Source organism: Necator americanus, chromosome II (assembly GCF_031761385.1).
Source record: "Necator americanus strain Aroian chromosome II, whole genome shotgun sequence".
Lineage (NCBI taxonomy): Eukaryota > Metazoa > Nematoda > Chromadorea > Rhabditida > Ancylostomatidae > Necator > Necator americanus.
Genome location: NC_087372.1, coordinates 13,942,506 through 13,959,754, shown reverse-complemented (window position 1 = coordinate 13,959,754; position 17,249 = coordinate 13,942,506). Strand labels below are relative to the sequence as shown.

At 40.2% G+C, this 17,249-nt stretch overlaps 1 protein-coding gene across 1 annotated transcript; it reads left to right on the top strand.

Moving 5' to 3' along the window:
• Positions 1–2,569: 2,569 nt before the first annotated feature.
• Positions 2,570–8,689, top strand: RB195_017775 (uncharacterized protein; the record flags this gene model as incomplete). Its single annotated transcript, XM_064184915.1, has 5 exons — positions 2,570–2,712; positions 8,123–8,154; positions 8,246–8,254; positions 8,320–8,397; positions 8,643–8,689. 5 exons carry the CDS (start codon positions 2,570–2,572, stop codon positions 8,687–8,689), a joined length of 309 nt encoding a protein of 102 aa, XP_064040796.1.
• Positions 8,690–17,249: the final 8,560 nt, after the last annotated feature.

Below are 17,249 nucleotides of genomic sequence, written 5' to 3'. Positions count from 1 at the left end.
TTATTAATTCGATGAAGAGTAACAACACCAACAACATAATATGCATTTTCTGCTGAATCGTACTTAATGAGAAAGTATGAAGATGATTAAACAACACCGATACAAAGGACCAACTTCAATTACGAACTAGAAAGAAAAAGAACACTTACATACGTAATATATGTTATGTATTATATTATATATAGTTCCCAAAGAAGTGCGGCGTGATAAGTCATCACGAGCAGCGCTTGCACATATACTACTATTTCAGATACTACAAAATCCAGACCAAACTGCGTGGATTAATTACAATATAGCGTAAAAGAGGATGGAATTTGCTACAAGTATCTGCCAAAATACCGGACTAAAAGAGTTTTTAAGTTGCAGAAACCCACTGTATCTATCACCATCTTCGAAAGCAAGTTTGTTCTTAAATAACTCAGTTCTTTGAAAACCTTACAGTAAAGTGAGGGGTACATAATTCACTTAACTTTCTCTGCTCTATACAGAACATACTTGACTGGGTTGAGAAAATACGTCCCAAGCTCAAAGAAATCGGTGCTTTTTTGCAGCAGAGAAAACAGGATTTTCTAAATAACTTGTTTATTTGGAAAACTATCAGTAGAGTGAAGGGTACATACTCGCTCTAGAATTCTTCAGTCTATAGAATGATAACCCGACTGACCAGGAAATATGCGTATTTTTTCTAAAGAGAGGGGGAGCACGCTATCGTTAGCGTGCTCCCCCTCCCGTTGATTAATCACTGAAGAGTCGGAGAATCTATAACTGCGCCTGCTCCCCCCTCCTCTTCCTCTCTATCTCATCGAAACAAAAAATTTCCTTAACATGTTATATATACATACATTCTGATAGCGCGTAAAGCGAGGATTCTTTTGGTATATAGCACTTATCTGTTCGTTTCGAATATGTAGAAAACGAAGCAAAAAAACTTGTAAATTTGGTCATTTCAATCTTCATTTTCAGGTCCATTTATTCTCTTTAGTCGTCAATGTGAAATGACAGTTCTGGTATTTTGTAGAGAAATTCCTCCTCTATCTCTGTATACTATCTATTTCTTGATTTCTTGTCTTTCAACAAAGTAATGTGCTCAAAACTGAAAACACTCAATTTATGATGCCTAATTTTAGGCGCCAATTTCTCGGCGGAGATAAAAGCACAATGAATGTGTTGTATACCGTTAGATCCACCATGTTCTGGGGTATCACCAGACACCCTTCACTGCTAGACGATTTTTCCTCTGAACAGAAATATTAGCTGTTTATTTCAGCGAAATTTTGTTGCTGTAAAAATCACGCTCTCACTGCACTTTCTCGCCTTAAATTCCTTTTCCTCAAGTGAAGGGGTCCGTTCGCCAACCGTCCAAAAGTGAAGGGGGGTCGTAGCACTGGCTCTGAATATCGCATCTATGGTTCACACAGGCTAGGGCGGCGCCGCTCCCGCGACTGTGAACATTGCGGGCAGCCTAATAGACAAAATTGTTAACCTTTCATTTCGAACACTACTTTGTGAAAGACTCTTCCTCAACCAATTGACGACAGCGCAATTTTTTGCATGTCTGGCACGTGGGAAAAGTGCGTTTTGAGGCATCTTGGAATTTGCGGCCCAATGTTGAGCCGTATTGCCCCAGTTAACATTTTTCTTGCGTAGAAATGTTCACTTTTTCATGATTTAACTAACATTTATTGCAGATTGCGTTGTTATAGAAATTTTTTTACTCTCATTCATTTTGCTTATATAGATACAGGAGTTTTAAGAGTGAAAGATCAAGGAATCTGAGACAGATAGGGAGAGTGAAGACGAATGGTCAAACGACGCAGAAACTCATCTTAAATGGAGATTTTGTTCGAAAGTTTGGTCCATATTATTAGTCACGTAGCTAACATGAACCAGTCGACTTTTACAAGCTATATCGGAACAAGAAAATGTTGCACTAATTGTCAATGAAACGAATAAGCAGGACGAGGCAGAGGATTCTGACATTCATGACACATGTGCCGCTGAAATCAATAAATATATTGGATTATGTGTACAACTTTTCTGGGCCATGTTCTGTGCAATATTAGTCGAAAATAATAAACCAGTTAAGAAAAGTCCTTAAAAATCTGGGAAATCATGAAAAATAACCGCTTGAAAAGCGTTCGGCTCAACATTGAATCTCATTGTCTCACGCGTCCAAGAAAGCACTGCTCAATGAGCCACGCTGTCGTGGAGGGTTAAAAAAAATCAACGGACACAAATTAGAGGCAGATCAGAAGAAAGAAGAAGAAGAAAAATTATGCCAACCGGAAAGACAAATGAGAATTTTGGAAAGATGACTTGAAATACGGGGGTAGAAAAAGACGCAGACCCGCGTTTGTAGAATTAAAGCAATATCTTGCACAAACACATGAAGTTTAAGAGGGATCTTCCAGAAACGTTTCAAGCAAAAAAATGAGCAAAAGAAAGCTAGAAGCCCTCTTTTAAAAGGCTGCAGTGTATCAACCCCATTTAATTAAGGTTTCCTGACTTAAAGAACGTGATCTATCCGAAACTGATGAGGTGACGTCAATACTCGTAATCGACGGTGCGAATGGAAAACACGCAATCAGCAAACATTAGGCGTGGTGTATACTGTTTTGTGCGTATTTCTCCTCACCCCGCAGAAACCTACGACAAAAAGTCTCTCCCGATCTTGGTTGCATCCCTCATTTATAGCTTCCAGGAATGGCTAAGGTTAGTTGTTTTCCTCTCTTGCTGATCTAGATAGGCGTTATTTCGTTAGTTTGTGCTATTCACGTCTCTGTTCACTAATATGCTGTTTCTCGTCAAGTGTACGTCTTTGTTTCTGATGCATGCGTTTGTATGTGAGCTTGTATTTTCAACATTTTTCTTCTTTTCCCTGAAGTTTGCCTCGACATAATTTGCTGTACCTTCTGCCATCCTCTGTTGTTGCACGTACATGGTCATGCGAACCACTAGAGGCACTAGAAGAGGCGCTCGCATGTGTGGAGTATAAACAGTCTTGGCTTACTTGACTCAATCGGCAGGCTGGCATTATTGTCTGACGCGGTTGCCCCAAACTTCACGGTCGTCCTGAACTTGTCGTCCTTGAGCACAGCTGTGCCTAACCTTTGGGATCTATAGCAACACCTCATATAATCCATCGATCGTGGATACCGAGTGACCCGAGTACCTCAGATCGTCAATGTCCGGCAGTTCAGCGTAATGAAACGGAGAGTTGTTACCGATGATTCTATCCTCTTTCTATGTATTTGACCCATTTGGGTTGTTCTTGGCAGTGCGATGGACAACAACACCTTTTTATAATATCCGCGTCACTTCCGCCGTATAGCCGCCGTGCAAGTCGTATACGTTGCCAGAGAGTACAGTCAAGCATTTGACCAGCCACCGCGGGCTGGTAACAATAGAAAAATATCTCTATATTACATTTTTTGTTTAGTCGGGTAGAGGAAGTGAAGAAGAAATTTTTGAAAATGTTTGCAATTAGGGTGAGCATTCTAGGCCTTGACATGTTCTTAGACTGTATATTCATAAAAACGAAACGTAGTAATACATGTATACTTATTTAGGTTTGTTAGTGACAACTTACGGAGCTGTTACTCTTCGTTTGCTCTGAGTAATTGTTCCTTTCAAACTTAACAAACTTGTTTCGCAGCTCCTCACTTCTAAAATACTAGTCGCTCGAAATGGATAGTTGAGTTTTCGTTCATTCCTTATTCGTACCTTTTCTCGAGTGTTCAAGATGAAGTTTCAATGAAACTCTTCTTGCACAGGTGCTCAGTTAGTTTCCTATCAAACCATTGCCTTCTAGTTCTATATCAATCAGTCTTTCCGTTTCCATTTGTTTGAAGTCATTTACAGTTGGTTTTCTATTAGCGGTAAGTGCAGCGAGCACAAATAAACGAAAATTGATTAAAGGCATCACTCCACGAATCTGAGCTGGTGTAGAATTCAGGTGGAGTATTCGTATACGGGATAGTAGATTATGGAAAGAGGGGTGATACCGTCCATTTCTTCTAATTGCCGTAAAAAGCGGCCCGGAAGATACGGCTTCGGGCGTTCTGGCGCACTATTCTCTACAAAAAGTTCGACTGGAGCGCGCCAGCCTTGTGTGGCGCCGAATCTTCCGGACCCTTTCTGACGGCAATAAGTAAGAAATGGACGAAATCTTTCTCCTTTCCATAATCTACTATCCCGTATACGAATACTCCACTTTAAATCTGCACCACCTCAGATTCGTGGGGTGATGCCTTTAATTAATGTCATCATCTGAGCGATGATCGTCAGTTATCGTAGCTTGACTGCCACTCAAGTAGTGTATTGGCGTGGTCCTCCTGTTGTAACTCATAGCTTGGTGTGGACAGGTACAACCTCGGCTTGATAGCGTCCGGTCGTCTTTCTGGGTTAGTAAATCTACAGCTGAACACGCGTATTCCTTGGATTGATACGCCCAAAATACCAAGAGTTTCAGTATTCAGCACACGTAGGATCAAGGGGTGACGAAATTGCTGAAAAAAAGACCATGTGTATGGCACCTTGCGTAGTGGTAGCTGGGAAGCCATGCATTTTCGTACCTATGATTTTGGTGACTATCTGCTTCCAGCCAAATAGCGTTGTAAGTAAACACCAGATCTTAAGGTCTGGAGTGTGGAGCTGCAATTCTATTGTGCTTCTACGGGAAGCTTTAAATTTGGTTTTCTACCCAACATCCAATCTACCGATTGAAAGTAAGTAATACTTTCGCGCTCTGTTGATTTTGTTGTTGGTAGTTCAAGGAAAGGCGGGTGTAGCACAGTAGCTAAGAGTTCCTCTGTGGCCACACTGTCAATGGTGCGAAACCACCCTAGTGCCATCCCTTCGGGGTCGATAAATTGGTACCGGATTTGTCTGGGAGGGCAAAAATGCTGACTTTATCATCGGCTAGCCGCTGCAAGTCTTTGGGTAGCTCAGCACATGTTCCAAAAATTTCAGCGATTACGAATTTTAGTAAAACACAACATTGTGCATCCCACGTTGATTGATACGCCAGTGACTATCCCTTTTTTATTTCTTTGATTTAAGTAGCTTTTATGCGGTTTGAGGTGAGAACCTTTGGTTCTCTTATAATAAAGTGTGTAGTCAGCGTCAAACGTAGTTGAGACAGTTGACTACAATATAATGAACAGTAGGTAAAATAGACAGAAGCGGATAGGAATGAATTTACAGAATTTACACGCGATTTGAAGTTGATTTTAACTATGAACACTGACCCTGGTTCAGGATGAGAGCACGAGTGGTGTGGATTTTGGTAGGTGGAAGTAAAAAATTATAAATTACTGCCAAAAAACCCAAGAAAAAGTGGGCCTTCTGAGCAAAAGTTGGGAATTTTAGCAAATTTCTAACTTTTGAGTGAACGAAGAGAACCGTGAAAAAATTGAAGTAAACTTCTGGTAGAAAAAAGGTAATATAACACACTTCAAATTAAGTAATTATTTGCAAGGTATGGGCTGAGTTGCTGGATATTGCTGGATATGTGTGTCAAAAGTCACACATATTTTGGCGCATAGTAAAAAATCTGAATTTTGTACTGTCAATTATGTCTGGCGTTAATCGCTCAGAGCAGAAGGTTTGCCCTCAAAAATAAAGGATGAAGGATAAATTGTCCGGCGTCAATCAATCCGCCTGGGATGCGCCCCCACGTTCACTTCAATTCAGAATCGTTTGAGGTTTATGAACGTGTAAGTGACCTATACAATGACTTGCGAAGGTTAGCCGATGTGTCGACTCAGCGTATTTATCCTCCCAGGCAAGTCTGGTACCAATTTGTCGATCCCGTAGGTATGAAGGGCTTGGTGAGCATTAAAGGCATCACCCCACGAATCTGAGGTGGTGCAGATTTCAGGTGGAGTATTCGTATACGGGATGGGAGACTATGGAGAGGGAGGGGGTGATTCCGTCTATTTCTTGCTAATTGCCGTAAAAAACGGCCCGGAAGATGCGGCGCCGCACAAGGCTGGCGCGCTCCAATCGAACTCCCTGTAGAAAATGGTGCGCCAGAACGCCTGAAGCCGTATCTTCCGGGCCGTTTTTTGCGGCATTTAGGAAGAAATGGACGGAATCACCCCCCTCTCCATAGTCTCCCATCCCGTATACGAATACTCCACCTGAAATCCGTATCACCTCAGATTCGTGGAGTGATGCCTTCAAGGCGGATTCGAACCTCCGATCAATCGTGCAGGAAGCGGCTCCAAAAATAATAATAAAAAATAATATATAATAATATAATATAATATAAACAGTAATATAAATAATATATAATAAAAAATAACCGCTCCAAAAATAATAATATCATTGCCTCTTTCCATCTTCTGGTCTTTCGGAATTCTGATGAGACAAAGATGGGAAAAATGGCACTTCTCCCATCTTTGTCCTATCAAAAACTTGGAAAAACGAGAAAAAAAAGTTGTCTGAAATATTTCTGAACCATCCTTTTCCAGCATGCATGATCGCTGTCGAATGTGTTGAGCGATACGTCTGCCGCAACGCATGCTCTTTCTTTTGCTAACAAAATTTTCTTCCAAAGAGCTCTGATTGGTAGTAAACGCCATTCAACACTGACGGTAGGCATAGCTGTTCCATATATTCTGCTGGGTTGACCCTTGTACATAGATATTGCGAGAGAAGACCGCGTGCTCTTTAAAAAGTGCATGAAAACTTTTAGAATGACCTACCTGTACACTCCATGTGAAGTTGGTGCCAAATGTGTTCAGGTGCAGGTGCAGTGCAAAGGAACTGAAAGAGTGTACCAAGCAAAGATAAACAATTTGTGGCATAACACTCACTAGTTTGAACACATTCGTCTCCGTACAGGAACGTTTTTTGATTGTGGAGTTTTGCACATGAAATATGCCAACAAACAATGTAACTTCAATATAGCGAATTTGATGACAAATTCGTTTTCAGACCGTCACTATTCATCAAGGAATTAATGTCCTGACGTAGATGGTGTTATGCTGTCTGCTCATCAAGAACCTTAGCTATAAAAATCGTTGAATTAAAATCATCACCCCATGAATCTGGGGTGATGCGGATTTCAGGTTATGCCTATACGGAGTTGTAGATTATGGGAAGAAGGGTGATTCCGTCCATTCTTCCTAATTGCCTTAAAAACGGCCCAGAAGATACGGCTTCGAGCGTTCCGGCGTGCTATTTTCTACAACGAGTTCGGCTGGAGCGCGCCAGCCTTGTGCGGCGCCGCATCTTCCGGGCCGTTCTTTACCGCAATTAGGAAGAAATGGATGGAATCACCCTTCTCTCCATAATCTACAACTCCGTATAGGCATAACCCACCTGAAATCCGCACCACCCCAGATTCGTGGGGTCAGGCAGTCAGAAGTCTAATATCAGGCACTGTCATACATTATTAACACCAACGGCATTCCCGAACGTGAAACCCCCACTATTCATGGATGCCAGTCACTTTAGATGACTGAATTTTCTCTCCCCTTTTGTTTTCAACCCAGTCCTGTCCGTAACTTATACCTGAAGACGAGCCTTCTATTATCAACCAAACCAACCGCACCATCATTTCTTGGTCCTAGAAATTGTTGTTGCACTCACTCTGTCACTCACTGTTTCCTGTCACAAAAAGCGAAGCAGTTGTGCTTCTTTTCTCTTCCTACCTGTCACATTCCCATCCCTAGGTCAGCTGTCTCACACAGCATGCCGTCGCTCGACGTGTGTGTCCCTAACACAATTAAACTTTGATGGTAGTCCTAGCTACAACATTTTCGATAACCTATCATTGAGAAGTACAACGATTAGCTGGTTCATACATATATGAAACAACAATTTTCTCATTTCAAACAAGTGAAGAAAAGTAAACGAACATGCTTCATTTCTCATTCACGTGTCTTCTTCAGTGAAAGGAAGTGTGAGAAAGTACGAAAGTGAAGAGTTAGCTTGCAATCAATAAAATTTTGCCCTTTTCGCAGACGCTTGCAGTAAGGAGTCGCTTAGGACGTTGTTTGGATAAATACAATAATAATCAGGAATAATGAGATAGTGTTCCACCACTCATCAGTCTAAATACAGTTTTGCGGATTTGGCGAATCCAAATTATCAATAAAAAGAATTTTTGCAGGTTTGAATGCGAAAACAAGGGAACATTTCGTAGTGATTTCTACTTTATGATGCTGATGAACAGAAGAACTGTTAAAAAAACGATAAAAGGATCACAGCAGGAAAAAAAACTGGAAACGTCCAGGGCGAATCGGTTTGTCATTTATAGTAGCTCTATAACATTTTCTGAGCGCTCTTTTCATGAATGTTGATTTTCAGATTGTGTGGAAGAACCTCTGGACATCAGTGCTTTACGAGAGAAAAAACTACATTTTCTTTCTAATTTTTCCCACCTGAGTAAGAAACTGTAAATTCTTTCCTAGGATGCAATTCTTCATCTTCTTTCTGATGCCTTTATTAACCACCGAAATTGGCTTCAAAATGATTTGGTGACTTGACTTCACATCATTTTAAGCACATATGTTTTCATTTCTCATTTGAAATGAAAAAATAACTACTATACAGTTGTTTTGGTCTCTTTTCTTGCAGAGCGCCACTTTTCTTAGAAGACGTTCTGAATTGTACTACTAGTGCTTATTAAGGAGGAGACACTTTCCTGAGGACGTTTTCCTGCAACAAATACAGATGAATGCACTGATGAAGCAGCTGTTTTTAGGTCACAAGGATGGTAATGTGCAACTATGTCGTACATTAACCATGTTTTGCTCTGTGTTTACTTTTTCTCAACATGCAACTGCAGATGTAAAACAATACACTGAACATGTAATAGACTATAAGCAGCTTTTGAATCAAACTTTCAGTAGTAGACATCCATGTTACCTCTTTGAAGAACTGCCACTCCACTGGTCCGAGTATGTCGGAGGCACAATTCTTTTGAGTGCTGACGGTTTACTCCGGCAACTTCCGGATATTTTGTTGATGTAACGTGTATGACACTATGAATTAAAGTGCTACTAATAAATTTCTGGGAAATGCATAGCACTTCAAACACATGTTGAAAGATAGGAGTCGATTTTGCTTCACAAAAAAATATTTATCGGAAGTTTAATATGCATGAAATGTGAAATGGACGTAGGGCTGCAACTGGCGAATTGCTGAAAGCTTCGGCCATTCACGTATTCATTGAAGCGCTTTTCTTGGTTGCGCCTTACTGGTTCCGCAACAAAGCATTAGGTGCTGTGTAATCCGAGAGGTGCTCAGTTCTTGAGGGCAGAGCTCCTGTTTCCCAGTGTTTCCCATTGCCTCCGAGCTGTCCTACCACTTCTACTCGACCGTTTTCAGTCGCTTATGCATCTTGCATATGTATCTCAGAATTTTTCACTTCTTTCCCTTAGAAAATAACAATCTCAATGTCTTTCGTCTACTTTCTTTCATTTCATCCCTCTCCACATTTCATTCCTTTCTCTGGCACTTCCGAAGTCTGCTCAAAAACTTCACAAAGAACTTCTAAATGTACTTTAACAATCAATCCAGCTCTGAGGAAGATATATCAAATAATTTCTACTCCTTGCTTTTTGTTGCAAAGTTAACGAAGTCACATGAGCTAAGTCAATTTATAATATGTGTTGGCTGATCGATTCACTCTTCACATTACAAAGAATATTTTTGGAGTTTAGAAAAAAAGACGTCTAACATAACGCAAAACTGTCACGAATTTTGTTAACAGTATGAAATTGCAACAAAAAAATTAAATTTTTTTTTGTTGGCAGAACTTGATACGTTGTACTTTGAAACTAAATTTTGCTTTCTTATTTGAATGTCATGAGTATCGAAAACTTCACAGACTACGCTATTGAACAAATAATCACAAGAGTTGTGACCAAAAATGACGGACCGAGCTCAGCAATCACAGACACCTCTTTAGCCACTGATACTCTCATACCTATACCTTCATTCATTAATGGATTGGATTGTCATCAACGGAAACTATTTTTCAACAGAAAAAAGGTTTTACTGCCCCATTTATCTGCTACATCTACTGTACTTTATCTCCCAGGGGAATATCTTTTTTCTCTGTAGTTTTGCATTCTGTTTCCTTTTGAGTTACAAGAATTAGAAAGTATGCAATTCCAATGACAACATTCTGATGCTGTCAAGTTTATAACTTCTAATAGGAGTGAAATGATGACTGAGGTATCTAAGTAACAGCTGTAACTCACAAAGCGGTTACTTAAGTAGTCATTAATTGACTTCGCCTTGTGTTTAAGTTACTCACCATATGTCCTCCGAGATCCGTTTTCCCTGCGCTTCTTGAGTTAATGAGCAGCTGTCGTTTGAAGATATCAGGATCACATCTTCTGCAGTGCTGTCGTTCATAATAATTAAAAATACACATATCCAAACTTCTCTTAACACTATGTACTTGCTAATATTAGCATCAACTGAAAGGTAATGTTGTATTTACGCATTCTAATCTGAACTTTTCTTCAGACCAGAAATGAGGGCCCAACCTATCACATCCTACGTACATACAGACCCTGAACTGAGAACTTGCTCATTAGATGGTAGCATATCGTTGCTGATAAGGGTGCTTACACCACTGTGAATAAAAATCTAGTAAAAATACATTCTCCTCCTAATTTCGCAAAGAACCATGATTCTTTTTGGTGCAGCTAGGACGTTTAGAAAATTGATTTTTCATAAAACTGCCATGAAGAGTATGTAGTGCAGTCGCTAAGAGTTGCAACTGTGTACTATCAAGCGTTCGATACAACCCCAGAGCAAATCGAGCTCAAATCATTGTAAGACTGCACATGCATTCATAAACCTCAAACGATTCTGAGTTAAGGTCGAACCTGTAGGCACATACTCGTAGGGATAGGTCCACACTGTACACTTTATCCTCTTTCTTAAAACTACTATTTCTTGCAACTGCACGGTGTTCTACTGTATTGGTCTCTTTGTTTCTATTTTTTCGCTCTGTTTTTGAATCTACACCAACGACACTACAATCTTAAATGATAAAATGGATAAAGTGTCTGGCGTTAATCAATCCGCTCGGGATGCGCCCCACCTTCACTTCAATTCAGAATCGTTTGAGGTTCACGAACGTGTAACTGGGCTATACAATGACTTGCGGTGGCTAGCCGATGTGTCAAGTCAGTGTTTTTATCCTCCCAGACAAGTCTGGTACCAATTTGTCGACCTCAGAGGGATGAAAGGCTTGGTGAGCGCTAGGGCGGATTCGAACCTCCGATCGATCGTGCAGGAAATGAAACCTCTAACTACTACACTACACCCGCCCCACTACAATCTTAGTGCATTTTTTCGTATGCTTTGCAACATTTTTGAATCAAACTGTTTGTGCACTTGCTGCAGTCCTGAGGGTATATATCGATAGGAGTTGTTATCCACATGTGAGGTTGGCATGGATTTACGACTTAGGAATATTAACACATTGTTAATAAATATTTATTAGTTATACTGCAAAGAACAAAAATTTTATCTGAACATTAGGCGAATTTTGTGGAAGAGAAATTTGCTAACGTAGCATTTTTTGCTATGAGTTTGAATTGACTTGAAAGATTTGTCTTCCTCTTAAGGCCTCGCAGTGCTTCATACCCAGTGGAGTGCTGAGCATATTTTAGTTACTTGTATAAATTCGCTACTTCTTTTTGAACATATACCAAGAGTCTTCAGTGCAATGTCCCTGGATCAGGTCCCTATTTTATTGAAGTGTGAAATGTTCCGGTAAATAATCAGGTGCAGGTAGCGCGGTTGGTAAGGGTTTGGATGCGATTGCAAACTCGGTGGTTCGAAAAAACCTTAGGACAACCAAGCTTTTCCTTTCTATTTTAATCTCACCTCAATCACCCATATTTTTCTTGGGTTTTTCTTTACGAATGTGAATTAGGTTTTTGGACACAAACGGCTGTATGAAGCTGCTAGGTGATCACGTGTAACTAACATAGGAAAAATCGAAGAAAGGGTTACGGTCAGAGGAAAATTTTGTTAGTGAGGTTCATTTTGTGCTTAATGCTTGTGTAGAAAGGAATTAACTCCCTACTCTGATTTATGTACTATTTTTAGTTTCATTCCCCGGCATCTCAGTGAATTGTGTGATGCATTAAGCTTGCCCTTCCTCGTTCAAGTGTCTTCTAATCAGTGCATGGAAAGTTCAGTCTCTAATATCTTTCCAATTAATTTTCTACCATTGAAGTGCCAAAAATTTTATGTGGATGGCCAGAAACCCAAAATATCACTAAGGCGCAGAAGGTCCTACAACACTCAAATTTTTTTTTGGGGGTCGCATGAAGGAATTCTTTTCTCGTTTTCCTTTCTCCATTGGGAAAAGAGAACTTTTCCTCGATATTTGTTTCCTAATAAATGGTAAATAGTCCGCAATACATTAAGAGGGCTCAAAAATCCCCCTTACTATAGGAACAGGAAAGAAGCCAGTCGCTTGTGAGCTTTACAAATACTATTCTAGGCATTCCTCTCATTTGTATTCAAATCCTTCCCAATATTCCTGGTGAGAGAAGGAGAGCAGGAACAAAGGATGAACTCGTTGGCTTTGATCAATGCCTTTGGGATGCGCCAAGTACATTCGATCCTCAATGAGGCGAGATTTGTTGAATAATTTTATCCGAAGCCAAACAAGTAGTGTATTTTTAGAAAAAGTTTAAAAGAAGGCCCAGAAATTTTTGGTGCTACTCTTAGTGCTCGAAAGTATCGACGGAAATACAGCAGTTCCAAAACAGTATAAATATAAGATCAAGAACAAGCAAACAAAATCCTGTTCCACTCACCTCTGTACACATACTCATTCTCATTGCACAACATTGTGTTTTTTCCTCATAATACAGCACTGATAGAAATTCTCTCGTCAATAATTAGAATGTAGTCACTTAGTTCTCATGTGTTCCTTCTTTTACTTACATACTTTGTTACTCACTGGGGAGGCTGATGTTATAGCCTGACGCGGCTACACACTTCCTCGCGAAGGCGTGTCAACCGTGGTTTGCCGAATCTTCTTCATCTACGGCGAAGACTCTTACAGAATCAATCCATTCGTCCCTGTTCCGTAGCTTGGGAGACTTGGCGTCTCGCGTGAACTGCCTAGTGACACCGAGAGTCCTGCGTGGTCGACAATGTCCGACAGTTCAGTGCAACGAAACGGAGACCTGCTACCAAAGACTCCATGCTCCCTCAAAGTATTTGAACTAACCGGTTGACGATTGGCAGTGTGCTGGCCAACAGGATCTTTCTGCGCTATCTGGGTAGCTTCGGCCAACTGTGCAAATCATTCAACTCGTACGTGCCGACAGCGTATACTCAAACGTCTGACTGCATTTGGTCAAGCAGAGCCACCGAAAGCAGGTGCCAGTCAGACTCGTACACGCGGTCCCGTTCCTTCACCTTTATAGAAATAATGAGTTTTACCTAACATAACAACATCGAAGTGATTCGATGCTGATTGAACAGCAACGTCAAGAAGTTCAGTCCCATCCTAATTTGCCATAGTGTCAACTTGTCATCAATCCGCATTTCCCAGGAGATATTGAGAAAGTCGCTCTAATGCTTTTCATAATAACTCTAGTTTTTTCTTCGTTCAACAAGCTCAACAAATGAATATTTCATCTTGATGATGAACCTGACCCACCTGGCTCGCAGCTTTTGTTTTTCATCATCCTGTTTCTTCTGGTGTAACAGCAGTAACAACCTGACCTGTTTTTCAGGAGGCACAATGTGGAACATTATTTCCGCATCGGCGGTAAACACTACGCATTTCTTGCAGTGTTGTTACTTCTTGAACTCAGAAATAGGTGTAGATTGTTTTTGTTTATTCCTTGTCATTTTGCTTCGAAGTTTTTCCTGTTAATTGTGTTGCAACCAGATTAATTGCGACACTGTTGGACTGGGCCTAAGAAGGTCGTGACCAACAATATTTTTGAGTTCACAACGTTTCTATAAGGATTCTCATAATCATGCACGGAAAAGAACTGCTGTTATCAAAAGAAGTCAGAGAATGTTGACCAACGTGAAGAAGAAGAACAAGAAGTTCCATCTATTTCTTCTCCTGAAATTCTTCTGAGAAAGGAATATTTTTCGACAAACAAGGAGGGAACATCGTTGAAATAGCACTCATCTCTCTTGCAAGACGAAAAAAAAGAAATGATTTGTATTCGAGAGTTAATTCACGGGAATTATTCTAAAATTGAATTTATGAACACAAACAGGTAAATACGCTCAACAGTAGTGTTAAAAATTTGTTGAAATATTTTGGGAGGAATGATTCAAAGCATTTAGTGAGACGTAACATAAAACGTTGCATAATGTCGATTCAATTCTTTTACGACCGACCTAATAGCCTTTGAAGAACTTTCGGTTACTGCTGGTTTTTAACCGGCCTCGGCGACTTCTGAGGGAGTGAGCCATTCAGTAGATTGGCTCTGCTGTTTCCTCTTACTGCTGTTTGTTGACGTGATGTCCACGTTTGATGTCCATTGATGTCCAGGAGTACGCATTTGTTCTCTCTTTTGCTTTCTGTTTGCTGAATCCAGAGCTAAGCCATCGTGCTGGGAGGTCGTAGCGAGCTCATCAGGTTGCCTTGATCATCTAAGCTGATTCAGATAAAATTTTACGGTGACTGACCTATTTCACAAGGACGGTGAGTCCCTCCTATGCACCTTGTTGTTTCCTCTTCCTTCTACCCTGTTCATTGTCGCCGGATGCCACGTGCGTCATTGTAGTGAACAAGGGCTAGATCTCGATTCCACTGAGGGGGCCCATTTCTTTGACGATCCTTCTCTTAACGTCGTCTGCACTTTTAGAACGACATTTTCGTCGAAAGCTTCAATTTTTGAGGAGAACGTCCTGACGTTCTCCTCAAAAATTGAAGGTCGATTTTCGCATTAATATCGAAGAAAATGAGACCACATCCTGTCCTCATTTCTTGCTTAGCTTTCACAAAAGCGTTCTTGATGAACACTGGACATATAATAACTCATATTGGAATAGGTGCTATAAGCGTACCGGGCAATAATAAACAACCAGGGTTTAGTTAAATCTTCAAGAAAAGTCAGATGATGTGATCGACATGGCCCAGAAACTTCACTCTGGTCTCGCACCTCGTGATTGAAGCATTATTACTGAGAAATGAAAATGAAATGAAGCAGTAATGAAAGGTTATCGCAAGGAGTGCTCAGCATGCTCTTTCCAACATTCTTGATTTGGGTGTATTCTGCTCTTCGCATGGTGTTTCTCGATCAGTAGGATTAACAAAAACAATGCATCTAAGGAATATGTATGGTGGTTGTTTTGTTTTTGGGTAACTTTTAGCTGCCTGATTTTATTCCTTGTATATCAGTGGTTAATTTTTTTCAAAATCCCTTTTCCATTCAATTGAATGGTCATTTGCTGATTCGTGTTTTCTTGCAATGCGTGCCAACTGCTATCTGTTCAGTTCTTCACGAACTTTTCTTACTCTCGCTTATAAGTTCTCACTTATGAGTAATAACTCTTTGATCGTAAACGTTAATTTGAAAGCAATTCTAAACTTAAATAAATTTAAATTTAATCTCATAAAAACAACGGGATGACAGCGTTGAGATATCAGACAGATCTTGAAAATTGAACACGCTTAATTCTGATATTAGCCATCCAGAAAAAGGGATTTGGTACAGTCTTTGTTACAATGGCGATCGCCAACTTGTTACGGGTAGTAGGAGGACGATAATCTGCAATTTTGCATGTGGCTGTGTTTTTGAAGGTTGGGGAGCTTCTGCTGCTTACAAGAGTTACATTAGTTAGATTGCGGACATTAGACGATTATGGTCTTACTCGCATTTTATCACGCAACAAGTTGCATCGTAGGGTGGGCTGGTGCAACTAATTTGTTCCCACCACCTCTTTTAAATTGTTAGAAGGAATTGAACATTATCACGCTTATAGTCGTGAATTACATCCCACCCTATCAGTTCGTGAAGAAATTAAAACACCGTCAGTTTTTCGTAATGTACAATTTTTTATGTAACCCTTCCTCACTATCAAAAATCGGGAAGTGGAAAGAGGTAGTCTGAGTCAAGCAAAGGAAGAGCAAGAATCGAGAATTTTGAACCCAACCTTGTTCCAAAGATTCTTGAATTTTGTGTGAGTTTAAATACTTCGTTTCTGGAATATAGAGATATTCCGTATTTGAGTCGGAATAGCTAATTAGCAAAGAAAAACTTTTGGTCAAGCACCCACACATATTCGGTCAGAGGGTGAAAGCACAGAAAGAAAAAACATGATTTCACCACTGAGTTTATTCGGAGCCAACGGCTTAGATGTAGGTCTGACGGTGAAATCTGGCATCTATGAGCTACTATGCTGATTGACATAGAGTCGGTGAGGAAAATTCTATGGAGGTAATTTTAGTTACTCTAAATTCTTCTCAAGTTCAAATTCCATCGCTCCGCATGGGCCGAAACATGTGTTCTTTCATTATGCTGTAGAGAAATTTGGATGCACTGATCTGAAGAGGATTTACCAACAATGAATGTTTACTCATTGCATTTACATACAGATTAAAATTTGCAACACTCCAGGGTACGAGCAGAGAGTCTTTGTCTTTATAGAGGAAGGTTTAGGAGTATTGCATGAAACAGATCTAGTTCTACTTAGGACCATCTTTGGTGGCTTTTCCGCTGGTTTCTTTCTTTGCAACAAGGGTTCGAAGTAATGGAGAACTACAGTTTTACACAATGGTTTTACACAGTTTAAATTATTTAGACTTTGTGAATTCGTACAGATCGGAAAAAAGAGTAAACATTTCTATATGGTTGTATTCCAAGATTCACTGATGGTTTGATGAAATGAGATAGTGTTTGTCTTTCTGCAGCAGGCTGATCGCAACCTATGTACGTAAGGTTGAAATTTTTGCTATTTGGAAATGATTTGGTGATATTCTGCTTTCTTCTCAAAAACACGCTGGTTTTTTGACAGGTTTCGAAAGGAGGAATCAAAAGATAAATAAATAAAATGTATTCTAAAACTTCCACCTCGAGACAAGTTACAGCAGGTGACGGTGGGCGACGCTGCTGCACTGTCACTCACAATCGCTTTTTCAGTGTCCATGCAGTAGTATTGTAGTGCGCATTGACGTACGACGTACTCGTTCCAAAAGTACGTCATAATATTTTTCAAGCCTTACTTTACACATCACTGCAGTGATTAATTGTGGAACGTGTGGTCAGTCGGGCGATATA